The sequence below is a fragment of the Brassica oleracea genome, chromosome C3 (assembly GCF_000695525.1).
Source record: "Brassica oleracea var. oleracea cultivar TO1000 chromosome C3, BOL, whole genome shotgun sequence".
NCBI classification, from domain to species: domain Eukaryota; kingdom Viridiplantae; phylum Streptophyta; class Magnoliopsida; order Brassicales; family Brassicaceae; genus Brassica; species Brassica oleracea.
The window spans coordinates 29,380,490-29,395,367 of NC_027750.1; the positions used below are offsets into that span (position 1 = coordinate 29,380,490).

The window sequence follows — 14,878 nt, forward strand, 5'->3', positions numbered from 1 at the left end:
GTCGACGGCTCTCAAAGATAGACCGCAAACCATCTAATGATATGATTACCTCGTCGTATAAGTAATCCATGTCACTTCTCTCCCACGGGTAGCGTTGCTGGTGCAGATCAATTCCCTCCACCTCATCCTCATCATTAGGATGCTCTGCAATATACCCTCTGTAAGGTTCAAATTTATGTCGATAGAATTATCAGAGAAAGAAATATAAATTACCCTCCAAATCTTCAGGAGCATCGACATTTTCTTTATTCAATGATCTTCATTCAACCTAACAACCATCAAAATAAAAAGAATGTGAGGCACATAATCTTCGAAATCCAAGTTTAATGAATGGAAGAAAAAAACTCAGGAAGACAAAAAATGTCAAACACTCACTGGCTTCTTCTTCTTTTACTTCTTGGCTCCCCGTAAATGAACTGTCAAAGCCATTATTATTTGCAGAAAAAAATATTAAACAAAGAAACTGATGAAAAGAAACAAATATGTTTCACAGCACATAAACTCTTCTTGAACAATCAAGCAACAGATAGTATGTCTCCCGTGTGACTCAACTGAGTCCTCGATGGCATCCTGAATGACAAATGTGTTCTTCTTCTTCTTGGTTAGATCAAAGGGTGCAAGCTAAGGATGACCAAAGAAAATTAAAACCACACAATCATGATTTATCAGGCAAAATAAAAGAACCGATGATGAATTTATTAAATATGGAAAGATGTAGAGACTAAAGAAGATAAACTGATTCATGGAACTCAAAGAGTCAATCTGTGTTTCTTAGATGAGTCATGAACCGATAATTAAATTGAAAGCCCTAAATTTCCATTGTAGAGAACGCTTACAGACCAAAGAGGTCTATTGGGCATTTTTTTTAACGAAACTCATTTCAAAACGTGAGTTATAAAGTATTTATTAAATCATTAGATAAAAAAAATTAAGTGTGGGTCCCACAGAGAAAACCGAAGAAGCAAAGGTTTCTGACATTCATAACTATATATTGTTTCGGCCATCAATGTACAAAGTATCCTCTAGTTTAGTGGTATAAATGTTGGTGTTTATGACTCAATAACCCGGGTTCGAGCCACAGGCTTGACACTAGGCTTGACACTTTTTTCACATTATTTAAAAGTAGGACCCACTTACCTGCTGACGTGGCGGCTCAGAAATGAGGCAACTGCCTCATTATATTATAGATTTAATAAATTAAACTCTTTGTCTACAGTGCCGGTCATAATTAACACTACTGTCAGTAAATTGTTAGTTTATGAATTTTTTCATTAAATAAACATAATTGACGGATTTTACTATTAAAGATTTAATAATTTAAAAATATAAAAATATATTAACATTAACTAAAAATTAGTAAATTAAAAAAAATCAAAATCAGCATTTTTAAAATTAGTAAATCGTATGAGGGGTTGGGGCATTCAGTAGAGTTGTCTATTTTGTGGAGAGAGAAACGAGCTAGAGAGTATCTCTTTTTTTGCTTGTTCTTACACCTTCACTGTGTGGGACAAGCTTGCAGGCTGTCTTTGCAATGGTAGTACATACCCAGATTGGTCTCTCACTCTGCAGTATGTAACCTGCAACACGCTTCGAAGTATGGACAAGATTCTTATTAAAATGGTGTTCCAGACTTGCATCTACTACTTGTGGAAGGAGAGAAATGAGAGGCGGCACCAGAAAGGTTTTAGCAGTATGGATCAGACTATCCGGCTCATTGACAAGGCTTGTGCAACAGAATCAGTTCTTTGCGGTACAAGGGGGATCATAAGTTGGCTGAGTTGATGCAGCGCTGGTTTGAAGTATTTAATTACACATAGATTTCTATAATTTTTTTGTTCTCTGTGTATAGCATTCAATTTTTAGGTACCCTTTTGTAAATGTCTATTCTTTCACTTTTGATCAATAAATTTCACATTTCATGAAAAAAAAAATTAATACAAATAGATGAGATTGATTTTTTAAAAAATCAGCATTATCTACGTATAAATTGAAAATGTAATAAAGACCAGAAAATATATTAAAAATAATCTAAAGATTTACTAACCGGTAGTAGTAATATTAGTAACCAACATTTTCAAACTAGCACTTGAAATCAATTTTGCGAATGGATGAAATATATATATTTTAAAATCCATATTATATGTGGTAGCTAAAACTCGCAATTATAAACTCCCACATATAATATGAATTTTAAAATAAATACATCTCATCGATGCAGCATAATTCATTTGAAGTGCTAATTTTGAAAATGGTTGTTACTAATTTTTAAATAATTAGATTATCTCTAGTGTCGGTCGAAAGAACCATTACTATTGGCAAATATTTAGATAATTTTATTATATTTTTTGTTTTGTTTTTTATTTTAATTTATACATAAATGTTGTTTTCAAAATAAATCAAACTCATGTATTTTCATAAACTTTCAAAATTCTAATTTTGAAAATTATGTTACTAATTTTTAGATAATATTTTTATATTTTTACATATTTTTTAGTTTTTAGATCTTTAATGAAAAAATCTCTCAACTATGTTTATTTAATGTAAAAACTCTTAAACTAAAGATTTACCGGTAATATTGGTAATTATGACGGGCAATGTAAACATAAAGTTTAACTCTTTAAATAAAAATTAGTTTGGGAGTTATTTACAAAATATTTAGTTTATGAATTTTTCCTAAACTTAGTGAGGAGTTTTAATGTTAAAAATCTATCAAAATGCATATTTCAATTTTAAATTAACCCACGTTCTCAGCACGTGGATGCACTAAAGATAACTTAAACAAAATATGTGGAAGATGTCCACGTTACGTGCCATGTATACATAAGACAAACGCTTAGCTTCAACGTCAAACGGCTTACAATAACCACTGAAACCATTTTTCACTAAAGAAATAAACAATTGAAAACAAGTAAGCATTGGGAAAAATGAAGCTGGTCTTCATACCTTCACCTGGTGACGGCCATATCCGGCCATTAGTGGAGGTTGCTAAGCTCCTTGTCGACCGTGACGACAATATCTCAGTCACCGTCATCATCATCCCTCAGATGCATGGATTCAGTAGCGGCAGCTCTACCTCCTACATCGCTTCTCTCTCCACCGCATCTGAACCCCGCCTCCGCTACAACGTTCTCTCCCTCGTCGATGAACCAAACTCCGATGACCCCAAACAAAACTTCCTCACCTACATCGATAACTTCAAGCCGCACGTGAGAGCCACGGTGGAGAAACTCACTGACCCGGGTCAACCTGAGTCGCGGCTTGCTGGATTCGTGGTGGACATGTTCTGCACGGCGATGATCGATGTGGCCAACGAGTTCGGCGTTCCTAGCTACCTGTTCTACACCTCCAACGCAACATTTCTTGGATTGCAATCTCATGTTCAGTATCTCAACGACGTTAAGAAATATGACGTCAGCGATTTGAAAGATTCGGACACAACTGAGTTGGAAGTCCCGAGTTTGTCTCGTCCTTTACCAGTTAAGTGCTTCCCCTCCGTGATGCTAAGCAAGGAGTGGATACCGTTTTTTATCAGCCAAGCTAGAAGATTCAAAGAGACCAAGGGTATTTTGGTAAATACGTTTGCTGAACTGGAGCCTCAAGCTATGAAGTTTTTCTCTGGCGAGGATAATCATCTTCCCAAGGTATATCCAGTGGGACCCGTTTTGAACATTAAAACCAACGGTTTAGATTCAGCGGACGATAAGCAGTCAGAGATCCTACGGTGGTTGGACGAGCAGCCTCGTGAATCAGTTGTGTTTCTCTGTTTTGGAAGCATGGGAGGATTCCGTGAGGACCAAGCAAAGGAGATCGCTATAGCCCTAGAGCGAAGTGGTTATCGTTTCCTTTGGTCTCTCCGCCGTGCGAAGCCAAAGGGAATGATGGGACCTCCAGGAGAATTCACAAACCTTGAAGAGATTCTCCCGGAGGGGTTCTTGGACCGGACGGCGAAGATAGGGAAAATTATCGGTTGGGCTCCACAGAGCGCCATACTAGCAAACCCTGCTGTCCGAGGGTTCGTGACGCACTGTGGTTGGAACTCAACACTAGAAAGTATCTTGTTCGGTGTTCCAATAGCCACATGGCCTCTTTACGCCGAGCAACAAGTTAACGCGTTCGAGATGGTGGAGGAGCTAGGGCTATCGGTGGAGATCCGAAACTCTTTCCGAGCAGATTTCATGGCGACGGAGTCAGAGTTGGTGACGGCGGAGGAGATAGAGAGGGGTATCCGCTGTTTAATGGAACTGGATAGGGAAGTGAAGGATAGAGTGAAGGAGATGAGTGAGAAGAGCCATGTGGCTTTGATGGAAGGTGGGTCTTCACATGCTTCTATTCTAAACTTCATTCAAGACGTCACCAAAAATCTCTTGAATGTTCCCGAATCTTAGATAATCTTCCGTTACTCTATGGCTATAATTATTTTACCCATTTGGCTTATTAAAATATCTTGTAACGCTAGTTTGTATCTCTCTAATAAACAATCTGTTTAAGAAATGTGTTATGTTATATATGATGATTGTTGAAAAATGACTACCGGTTAGTGGTTACATACATAGAATTCGAAGAAAAACATGAAACAAGTGAAATTTAATATCGTTTGGTAATTACATGTCTTACTTTGCACCCAAAATGGGCCATCCTTATGTCTAATTTTGTCCCCTTCGCGTCAACTAATAATGGCCATGAGGCTTGGATATGAAAGGTTAGGGGGTGGGGAAGAGATAAGATTATTAAAAAGTCGTTAGAAACTTGTATTGTAGTGGGAAAACCTCACGTTTTGTTATTATTGATGCGGTCACCATTTTTCAGTAATTTCCAGTAATCAATAATCTAAACCAAAATGTTCAGAAAAATAGTCGGATATTTTCTGTTGACTCCAGAACGTTGTATATAAAAAATCATAAGATTGTGCAATTGTGAAGAAAAGTAATTAAAAATAGAGTTTCTCTAAGAACATACTCTCCTTCAACTTTTTCCAACCACTAAAGCAATACCGAAGAAACAAAATGAAACTGGAGCTAGTCCTCATACCATCAGCTACTCACGGCCACCTCCCGCCATTAGTTGAGTTTTCTAAGCTCCTCGTCGACGGCCATGACCATCTCTCCGTCACCGTCATCATCATCCCTCCCAGGCAAGAACTTCATACGCCAAGCCTTTCCTCTTACATCTCTTCTCTCTCCACTACCTCTAGAGACCGGCTACGCTTCATTATCCTATCCCATGCCGATAGATCAACCAATGCTGACACCGAGCCGTATTCACTCTCCTACACGGAGAGTTATAAACCGTCGATGAAAGCCACGGTAGCTAAACTTACTGACCCGGTCCGACCGGGTTTGAGTAAGCTTGTTGGGTTCGTGGTGGACATGTTCAGCACGCAAATGATCGATGTTGCCAACGAGTTCGACGTCCCAAGTTACCTGTTCTATCCTTCCAGTGCAGCGTTTCTTGGCTTGCAGGTTCGTATGCAATATCTTTGCGACGTTGAGAAGTACGACGTGGGCGAGTTGAAAGACTCGGACACTGAGTTGGAAGTCCCGTTCCTGACTCGTCCTTTACCCGCAAAGTGCGTCCCCTCCGTGATAGTAAACAACGAGTTACCCGTTGTTTTGAGCCACGCCAGAAGATTCCAAGAAACGAAGGGAATTTTGATAGATACGTTTGCTGAGTTGGAGCCTCAAGCTGTGAAGTTCATCTCCGGCGGAGATAGTCCTCTCCCCACGGTGTACGCAGTGGGACCGGTTGGTCTAGGTTCGGTCGACGATAAGCAAACGGAGATCCTTAGGTGGCTCGATGATCAGCCGCACAGTTCCGTTGTGTTCCTCTGCTTCGGGAGCATGGGAGGTTTCAGTGAGGAACAAGCTAAGGAGATAGCAATCGCGCTTGAACGAAGTGGCTACCGTTTCATCTGGTGTCTTCGCCGTGCTGCACCAACGGGACCTCCTAGAGAGTTTACAAATCTTGAGAAGGTTCTTCCTGAGGGGTTCCTAGAACGGACAAAGGAGATAGGGAAGGTTATAAGTTGGGCCCCACAGAGGGCCGTCCTGGCGAGTCCTACCATTGGAGGGTTTGTGTCGCACTGTGGTTGGAACTCGATACTGGAAAGTGTATGGTTCGGAGTTCCGGTTGCCACGTGGCCGCTTTATGCGGAGCAACAGCTGAACGCATTCGAGATGGTGGAGGAGATGGGGCTAGCGGTGGAGATTAGGAACCATTTCCAAGGAGAGTATATGGCGGCGGAGGAGACAAGAACGGAGTTGATAACAGCGGAGGAGATAGAGAGAAAAATTGTGTGCTTGATGAAGAAGGATAGCGACGTGAGAGATAGAGTGCAGAAGATGAGTGAGAAGAGTCGCGTGGCGGTAATGGACGGTGGATCTTCCCACGATGCTCTTGTAAAGTTTATTCAAGACGTCACTGACAATATCTATGGCTAGAGTTGAATTTTCAAGATCTTATTTGGCGACCATTCTAGTTGTGTAAGTTATGGCAACCATGCTATTTTTCTTATGTAGTAATTATAAAATTCTGGTGGAAGTGATTACAACATTTGGAGAAATGTCAAATTCTTTTTTGGCATGCTCAGACCAAATCATTGTAAAGAGGGAAAGTGGAAGACGTTTATCATAACCCGGTTATGTCGTATGTGGACAGAAATGGGTCTGCATACGTCGTTTCTTATCCCATCTACGATAATTCTAAGAGCACCCTAAAAATCCTCTGCAAATTCTAAAAAACTAAAAAATAAAGATTTATATTTAACAAAATCAATCAACCATGAAAAATATGATACGTTGAAAAAAGAGTTCTAAGAAGTTAGAAGAAATATCGGTTTATCTTCTCTCTCTTTTACTTTATCTGTTTCTTTTAATTTTTTGATCCCGAGATACTTTGCTTCAACCAAGTTGTTGGAAATGCTCCAAGAAACAAATATGGAGATGCCAAAAAAAAATGTATTCAGTTGACCAAATGTAAAAGTAATTTGTTATCGTATGGACTACAATACTACATTAGAAGGAAGGAAAAAAAAAACTAAAATAAGTAAAGAGTAGCATGTTACTAAAATCAAACGATAAAATTTTTAGAAAAAATGTTTTTATTAATGTTTTAATGAAATTTGAAGTTGTTAATAATTAAAAATTGTTAACTTCAAAAATATTAATTAAGTTAGTTGAGTTATTATTGATTTAAAATTATTAGAAATTGGTAAATTCAAAAAATCGATGCAATTATGATAAAAATTTAATATATGTAGAAATATTTAAAATTATATATTTCAAAACGAAAGTAGTATATATAAAGATATTATGCATGCTTTTATAAAATAAATTGAAACACAGATATAAATCATTTATTAATTATGAAAAAACTAGCCATTGGTCCATGCTCGTAGACAACGGAAAAACTGAGGTTTACTATTGTAAATGTTAGTCAAACCACTCATCTCATTTTTTGTTACATAAACTAAGATTTTGAAAATCGAGCCAAATATTAATTTTATAATTACTGATATTTATGGATCAATTAGGTGAATATACATATTCTGAAACGAAATTGGTAAATCTGGTATATTTTCAATTTTTTTTTCCATCTATTAATTTTATTAAGGTTTAAACCCAACTACAACAGAGCATAAAAGCCCAACATACAAACATGTTAAAACCCGACATAAAGGGCCAAAACGAAACAAAGTCTACAGCCCAAGCCCGTAAGCTGAACGGTGCCACCAACAAAACACGCGTCAAGCCAAAACTCTTACCCGCCCACGTGTTGATGCCCCGCCTCACGAAGACACGTGTCACCCGATCACGCCATAGGAACCCCACAAGTCAAGGTTAGCCGGAGAAGATGAAGAAACGCCACTAGTTTCGCCGGAAGACGCCGTAGCAAAACACCGTAACCGTCTTCATCACCAAGCTTTTCTACGGATAGCTTCATCGAGAACAGTCTCGAGATCTCATCCAAAACCACCGGAAACACCCTTGACAATTTTAGACCCACACCCACACCGATCGATTTCACCCTAAGGCTCAAAACAAATCGAACCGTCGCACACACTCCGATCTACGAAATCCCCAAATATTAAAACGCCTACAATCGATCCTTCTGTGTCGATAACAGCATGCGACACAAGACTCAGATCGAGAGGCAGAGTAACAATCAAAACACATATCCTTAGATCGGTTACACCCAAAGACCAAGTCGGCGATGGTGGTGCTGAAGGAGCCACCGTCTCCCAGAAAACATAAGCCGACAAAGAAGAACTAACAAAGCTTCTTCTTTCCAGAATCAAACATCCCGTTCAACCCGATGAACGGGAAAACTAAACCGGAAATTCCGGTAAACCATAAACCAAAGTTTTCTCTCTTCTCTGTGTAAGGTTCTAGAGAGGGAACAGAGGAGAGAGAGAAAACTATAAAAGACTTATTCACGCACTTACCGTTGGGGTATATTTTCAATTAATTTGCGAACAAGGTAATGTCGAGGAGTAAAATGACTTACATATCCTTGCGTTTCGAGGTAAAAGCATAATTGCTTTTCCCTTAGCCGGTTATTTTGTCCTTTTCTATCAGCACACATGTTTTTTGCCAACACTTCGACATTTCCAACATTTGAAAGCAAGACGTCGTAACGTTACATGGTTATTTATGTTGTCTTACGTGGGCAAATTGCAACCAATAACAAAATTAAATTAAGAATCTACAATTCCATCTAACCCGATGAGACAAGATATGGGCTGCATCTCTGAAGCCTAGTAAGATTATTAGTGGGCTTTATTTACATAATGTAATGGGTTTTTCACGTTCGATACACATAATTAGGGTTTCGGTAATGAAAACAAATGTCTATAAATCAACCTCCTTCACAAATCTTCGCGATAACTCTCAACTTCTTCTACCATTGTCCCTTAACTGGGGTAGAGGGAGACTCACGAGAATCAAAAGTCATATGTTAAATCGGTTGGAAGAAAACATTCGGTACATTTAGAGAAACATATGAATGATACTCATAAGTCTTTCCACTATTCCATTCGAGAGACAATCCTAATGAGAGGGCTCATGCAAAAGAAAGTCAGTTACGAAGATCGTCATTTGAGAAGGTAAATTATACTACCGTTTACGATAAAACGGATTATCCATTTCTTCTCTTTTAGACATTTTATGTCAAGATTGACCTAAATGCAGGGAAATGTTAATTTAACAGAAGCTGATAATTTTGTAATCAAGTTCCTGAGATATTTGGAAAATAAATATAGATGGAGGAAGAAGTTTGATGTGAGTGATTAATGAACCATTAAAACGATATGATGGACTAATTTAACTTCCAAACAAGTCATTATGGTTAATCAACAATAAATTGAGTGAGGTTATAAACCAGTTAGTTGAAAAGAAAAACATGATACAGAGAAATATTAATAAAATAAGGGAGCATGAGATTGATATTTGGTAGGATTATGTGGACATAAGAAATTGGGTCAGTGTTGTCAGAATTTTTAATTGAAAATGTAAAAATGTAATTGTGGTGAATTTTCCACATACGTAATCAGACGGTGTTCACAAACGAGCTGGTTAGAGACGGACTTGTAAATAACAATAATGAAACATGTATCCGGTTATTATAATGTAATGTATGAAATAATATAAATTTCATGGTTATAGACGTAGATAAATGTAGAAAACGTTTGTTCGAAGGGAATTCTGTGTAAAGCGTTGTTTAGATAGTACTCATAATTAGTAAACAAAGAAGGCTCTGCATATAAGATGCACGTACGTTCAAAAATTTTGACGGTCCCCTTCATTTGATCCTTGTAACAACAAAAATAAGTAATTAACCCTACTAACTACTAACGAGACTTGGGCATATGAAAGCATCTTAAGTATTGTTATGTGGACTGTGAACTGCATCCCGGTGATGTGCCTAAAGCCAGTAAACAAAAATTATATAATGGGTTATAGTACAACAGTGCGAAGATTTTTTTCCTTGTTTGTGTGGACTTAAACAAACGACCACTGTTATGAGAATAGATAATGATGTAATATTCATTTAAGAAAATACGTATTTATGTCATTTCTATATAGCATCATGATGCCCCTACATGTAGGTAGACTGCTAGCATTAATTGAACTGATACTGAGTAGATACGTTCTATACATACAACTGTAAATAAAGCCGGTTCGATCCTCCTCCTCTGGCTATAAATATCAGTTCATCAAGTGCTTGTGACATCAAAAGTCTCATAGTTACCGGTTCATCCAATTATCATACCTAAGCCTCCATCTTCGTTGCTGAAGGCTGAAACCGAGTTTTCAGAAGAGGTAATTTTGGTAATAATAAAACTAAATGTCTCAACTTAACTTAAAGTAATACATACTTTTGAAGTACATATATTTGTTAATACAAAGAATATACAATGAATAACATTTGTTCGTTTTCAACAGATGGGACAACTGCGTGATATCGGGGGCCTTACGTGTTGCTAAGTTCCAATTTATGTGCAGAACTCCTTTTCAAATTGGAGACACCATTTATCTGGGGGATGGTGTGACAGAGGAACAACATCTAGCAATGATAAATGGTTCGATTTTTACTTAAATTTAAAATTAATTTATATCGGGTTATGTCGGCACATTTTTTTCTTTACTGACATGATGTTTATCTTGTAGATGAAGTCGATGACGACGAGTTAAAGTGCAGCGGAAGAGTGCTGAAGGAAATTTTCAGTGAAGAAAAGTTGGTTCTTGTTTACCGTTACTCATTTGAAATAGAAAAGGCCAAAAGCATCATTGATCTTAACGTCAGACCCCCTGTTGATGCCCAACGAAACGACGTCTCTGTCGGTGACATAGGAGATATAAATTACAATTTGCATGGAATTGAAGACCACATCCAACACCAGCGTCAAGGTTGGCACGGTAAGATACGAAAAAACAATTTTTGATGCAGCTTAGAAAGTAACCATTTTTTTCATCTTCAGCATCATACGTAACCGGTTTTTAATGTATGTAGATAATCCCTTACATGATTTACACCCTACTTGTGGTGAGGGACCACCAGAATCACACATATCATCTTCCAACTTGCCACGTCCTAGGAGTCCAGAGAATGGAATAAGCAAAGATGCAACATTGTTGAAACCAACATGGGCACATATGGAGGTGGGGTCAGATTACTGGAAAACCGTCAGTATGGAAAACTGTGACAACATAATTAATCTCTCATCTGACCTTCACTTCGAAGACAATTCAACACCTTTGCGCAACAATGCCTATATCGAAATTGAGGCTTCTTCCATAGGATCAAACAACGGTACTGAAGTTAATCAATTCCCGACGTAAAGGGGAGATCATGTTCATGGCAGTAACGAGACAGTACCACCTAGAGATACAAATGGAAATTTGGAAAGAGGTAATAACCACTAACAACTTTACATCTGTAAATCCAGGAAGTCAATGCTGGCTGGCGGCATTAAATATGGCTAATGAGTAGATTACGTAATCTAGTTTCTTCAGTTGATCTTTTTATGTGACATGTGCTTTACTCGTCCGTGTAAAATAAAGTATTATTAAGCTGCCGAATAAAACGTTGTTTCAGATGTGTTTCATTTGATATATAATATATAAGCAAGTAAACTACAAGATATCTTATAGTGATTAAAGTGAATCATTATGCAGGAGTGGAAGGCCATCACCCTGATGATATTTACGTTGATATGGTCTTTAAAAGCAGAGAGGAATTCAAACAACATATGGCCATATTTGCGATAAGGAAAAAAATTCGTTTTCAGACCAACCGGTCATTCCCTGGAGGGATGGTCCTACGGTGTTTCAGTAGAACCTGCAATTGGCGAGTCTATGCGGTGAACTTGAAAAATACAGAGTTGTATGAAGTGCGTACAACTACTCTACTGCATTCTTGTACTGTCGATGAGCGTTCGGGATACCAATCACAAGCAACGCATACTGTGATTGGTGGAATGATGAAAGCAAGGTTCACAGGTAGAGGAGGGGGGCCACGCCCAAACGAGATCAAACAAGCAATGCAAGGAGATCATGACGTTTATATATCTTACTGGAAAGCTTGGAAATTTAGGGAGGTGGCTTTAGATTACGCAAAGGGATCATGAGGGGCTTCACAACCTGTTGCCAGCTTACTTAGAGAAACTGGTTGTTGCAAATCCAGGAACAATTACTGAAATTCACACTGAATACACTGAAGGAGTGGGACACAAATTCAAATACATGTTCCTTGCACTAGCTGCCTGCATCGAAGGATTCGAATTTATGAGGAAAGTGGTTATCGTTGACGGTACACATTTGAAGGGAAAGTATGCAGGATGTTTGTTGACTGCGTCCGCCCAAGATGGAAACTATCAAGTTTTCCCTCGAGCTGTGGCAGTGGTTGATGGTGAGAAGGAAAAGTCTTGGGAGTAGTTTTTCATGAAACTAACTCAGTTCATACCAAACCAGGAAGATGTTGTATTTGTGTCCGACCGGCATCCATCGATTTACTATGGTATCGCAAAGGTGAGAGTACACTTATTGGATAAATATATATTGAGAAAACATATATTAAATTCAGATTATTATTTTTAAAACTACACTTACGTTACAAAAACCGTATATTAGGTAATATAATATAAGAAGCATAAAAGACAAATAATAAAAGTAGATGAAAGATACGTTGCCTCAACGTGGAAGCAATATAATAGAAACATAGAAAAATGTAGATCCCTACGTAGGTGACGAACCGGTAAAAATGTCAAAGAAGTACTTGTATTATACTCTTAAAATAATAATATTCGGCTATAATTAATATAAATTAATATAAAAGGTGGCTACCCCAACAATGGTATGTACACAGTAAGCACATTCAATTTACATTTCGAATTTTTAGGGCATATGTAAATAAGCGAAACATTAACATATATGCTTAACACGCTTTCATAAACCGGTTACAACAAATATTTTCTTACAATAATAATAACCGGTCAGTTACAAATGGATCCAGATGATATTAATATTAAATAGTACATAAAATAAACGTTCACTTGACTACAACTTGGCTAATATGAATACACAACAATAAACTAAAAAATACATAAGTAGGAAAATTTGATTGATACCCGTGCAATGTACTGGCGAGGGTAAGGACATTGGGTCAATTTAACAGGTTTTTGTTTTGGCATATCAACAGAAGCTAAACACTATCAGATAACCTTTACACGATGTTATAGACCGGTTTCGTCAGGTTTTATCCGGATACAACTCCGCAAACGTGTGTACACACACTCTTCTACAAAACAATGTATTAATGCATCTTCTTCATCAAATAGATTTGTAATTCACATTTCATCCAGTATGAAATTATTTTTTATCCATTTGTACAGGTCTATTCAAGGAGTGGGCATTGTGCATGCATTCTACATCTGAAAAGAAACATAAGAACGTCTTTCAAGGACAAGCACTTGGGTTACCTCGTCGGGAAAGCAGCCCGGGCATATAGACTCTCGGAATTCTACACAACATTTGCAGAAATAAAACGGGTTAATGCTTCATGTGCAGATTATCTGGTAGGAATCGAGTTCGAGCATTGGGCGCGGTCTCATTTCAAAGGAAAACGTTTCAACATTATGACAAGTAATGTAGCGGAAACATGGAATGTCGTGTTACGTGAAGCCAGGGAGTATCCTATACTCTCACTAATAGAATTCATAATGAACTGGTTTAGTGTAAGAAGGGATCTGCCAAACCTTGGAGATAATAGTCTCACACCACGCGTACATGAAATTGTAACTGGAAACTTTGAGAGTAGTGGGACGTTTGGAGTGAGCGTCATTGGAGACCGCGAGTAGGAAGTGAAAGACAAAACAGGGAAGCATAACATGTAAACCTAACAGCGAAAACTTGTTCTTGCTACGAATTTCAAACACTCCAAATTCCATGAAGCCACGCGTTTGCAGCTGCAATAAGGAACCGAATACAAGTGGATTCGTTAGTTGGCGACTGGTATACGGTAAGAACATATAGGACGGCGTACGCTGCAATCATAACCCCAGTGGTAGAACACGAAAGCATAGAAATCCTTTCCAGCGACGTCTCAGGTAGCCAAATTGCAGTGAATCCGCCTGCAAGCAGAAGGCCACCGGGTAGGCCATGTAAAACTGGCTTTTATCAAGGGGAGGGGGAATACCAGGTATATTTAACTTTCTTCAATAACTTAATAGAAATTAAGTTAAAACCATGTAACCCATTGAATGCAGATGAGAGGAGCAAGGAAACGAACAATGTGTGGTAGATGCAAGTGTTACGGTCATAACCGATCAACATGCAAAATGCCTATCTAGAACCTTGTTATGCTTATGTTATGGAAAGAGAAAGCCTTGGATGATGAAAGTGTATGCAAGTTTGGGAGGTTTATTACAATAAGGCTGTAAAATATGTGATGGGAAGTGGCCGGAGTAATTTTATACCCAAAATTGTAAATAAAAATAATATCTCTTCTAACAATAGTTTGAACATTATAACAACGAAAAATGTAGCGATAAATTACATTGGAACGTTGTGTGACGAAAAAGATGATTTGATTTTAAAAAACAAGATAAGTGATCTGTGCAATTTAAATCAGAAAAAAACTGAAAACAACAACAAAGTCTGGAGAGCTCCTTTTCAATTAAAGCTGATGAAGACCCAGATACAACAAATGCTTTCAATGTTCGGAAATAAGGAAAATCTACCAGGAGTAACAAAAAATTATATGGTTTTGCAAGCAAAATCTATGCTTGTAAAGATTTTCAGGTTTTTTTCGAGGATATAAAAACAATAACCCCCAAAAACCTACACTACAAGAAAACATCAAGGATTCTGAGGGAAAAAATCGT

The 14,878-nt window shown here is 37.8% G+C and overlaps 3 protein-coding genes across 5 annotated transcripts; all 3 read left to right on the top strand.

Annotated features, from left to right (window-relative positions):
• Nucleotides 1-2,928: 2,928 nt before the first annotated feature.
• Nucleotides 2,929-4,507, top strand: LOC106335967 (UDP-glycosyltransferase 71B2-like; the record flags this gene model as incomplete). The annotated part of the gene is given in 1 exon segment (XM_013774666.1): nt 2,929-4,507. A coding segment is annotated over 1 exon segment (1,457 nt), but the record flags the coding sequence as incomplete, so codon positions are not given.
• A 328-nt stretch (nt 4,508-4,835) lies between these two features.
• LOC106336265 (UDP-glycosyltransferase 71B2-like) lies at nt 4,836-6,559 on the top strand. Its single transcript, XM_013775048.1, has one exon. The coding sequence runs from the start codon at nt 5,004-5,006 to the stop codon at nt 6,435-6,437; it is 1,434 nt and encodes a 477-aa protein (XP_013630502.1). The 5' UTR covers nt 4,836-5,003; the 3' UTR covers nt 6,438-6,559.
• Nucleotides 6,560-8,901: 2,342 nt separating this feature from the next.
• LOC106334631 lies at nt 8,902-14,453 on the top strand. 3 transcript variants are annotated; one of them, XR_001268649.1, is made up of 7 exons: nt 10,212-10,316; nt 10,440-10,576; nt 10,665-10,913; nt 11,008-11,406; nt 11,673-12,524; nt 13,388-14,193; nt 14,261-14,453. XR_001268649.1 is itself a non-coding variant. In XM_013772949.1 (5 exons), exons 3-5 carry the CDS (start codon nt 10,492-10,494, stop codon nt 11,334-11,336), a joined length of 663 nt encoding a protein of 220 aa, XP_013628403.1. In that variant the 5' UTR covers nt 8,902-9,100; nt 10,207-10,316; nt 10,440-10,491; the 3' UTR covers nt 11,337-11,562. The 3 variants fall into 3 exon arrangements, 1 of the variants encoding a protein (XP_013628403.1); XR_001268648.1 differs by having other exon boundaries at nt 13,388-14,453; XM_013772949.1 differs by lacking the exons at nt 11,673-12,524; nt 13,388-14,193; nt 14,261-14,453 and adding an exon at nt 8,902-9,100 and having other exon boundaries at nt 10,207-10,316; nt 11,008-11,562.
• The last annotated feature ends 425 nt before the right edge of the window (nt 14,454-14,878 follow it).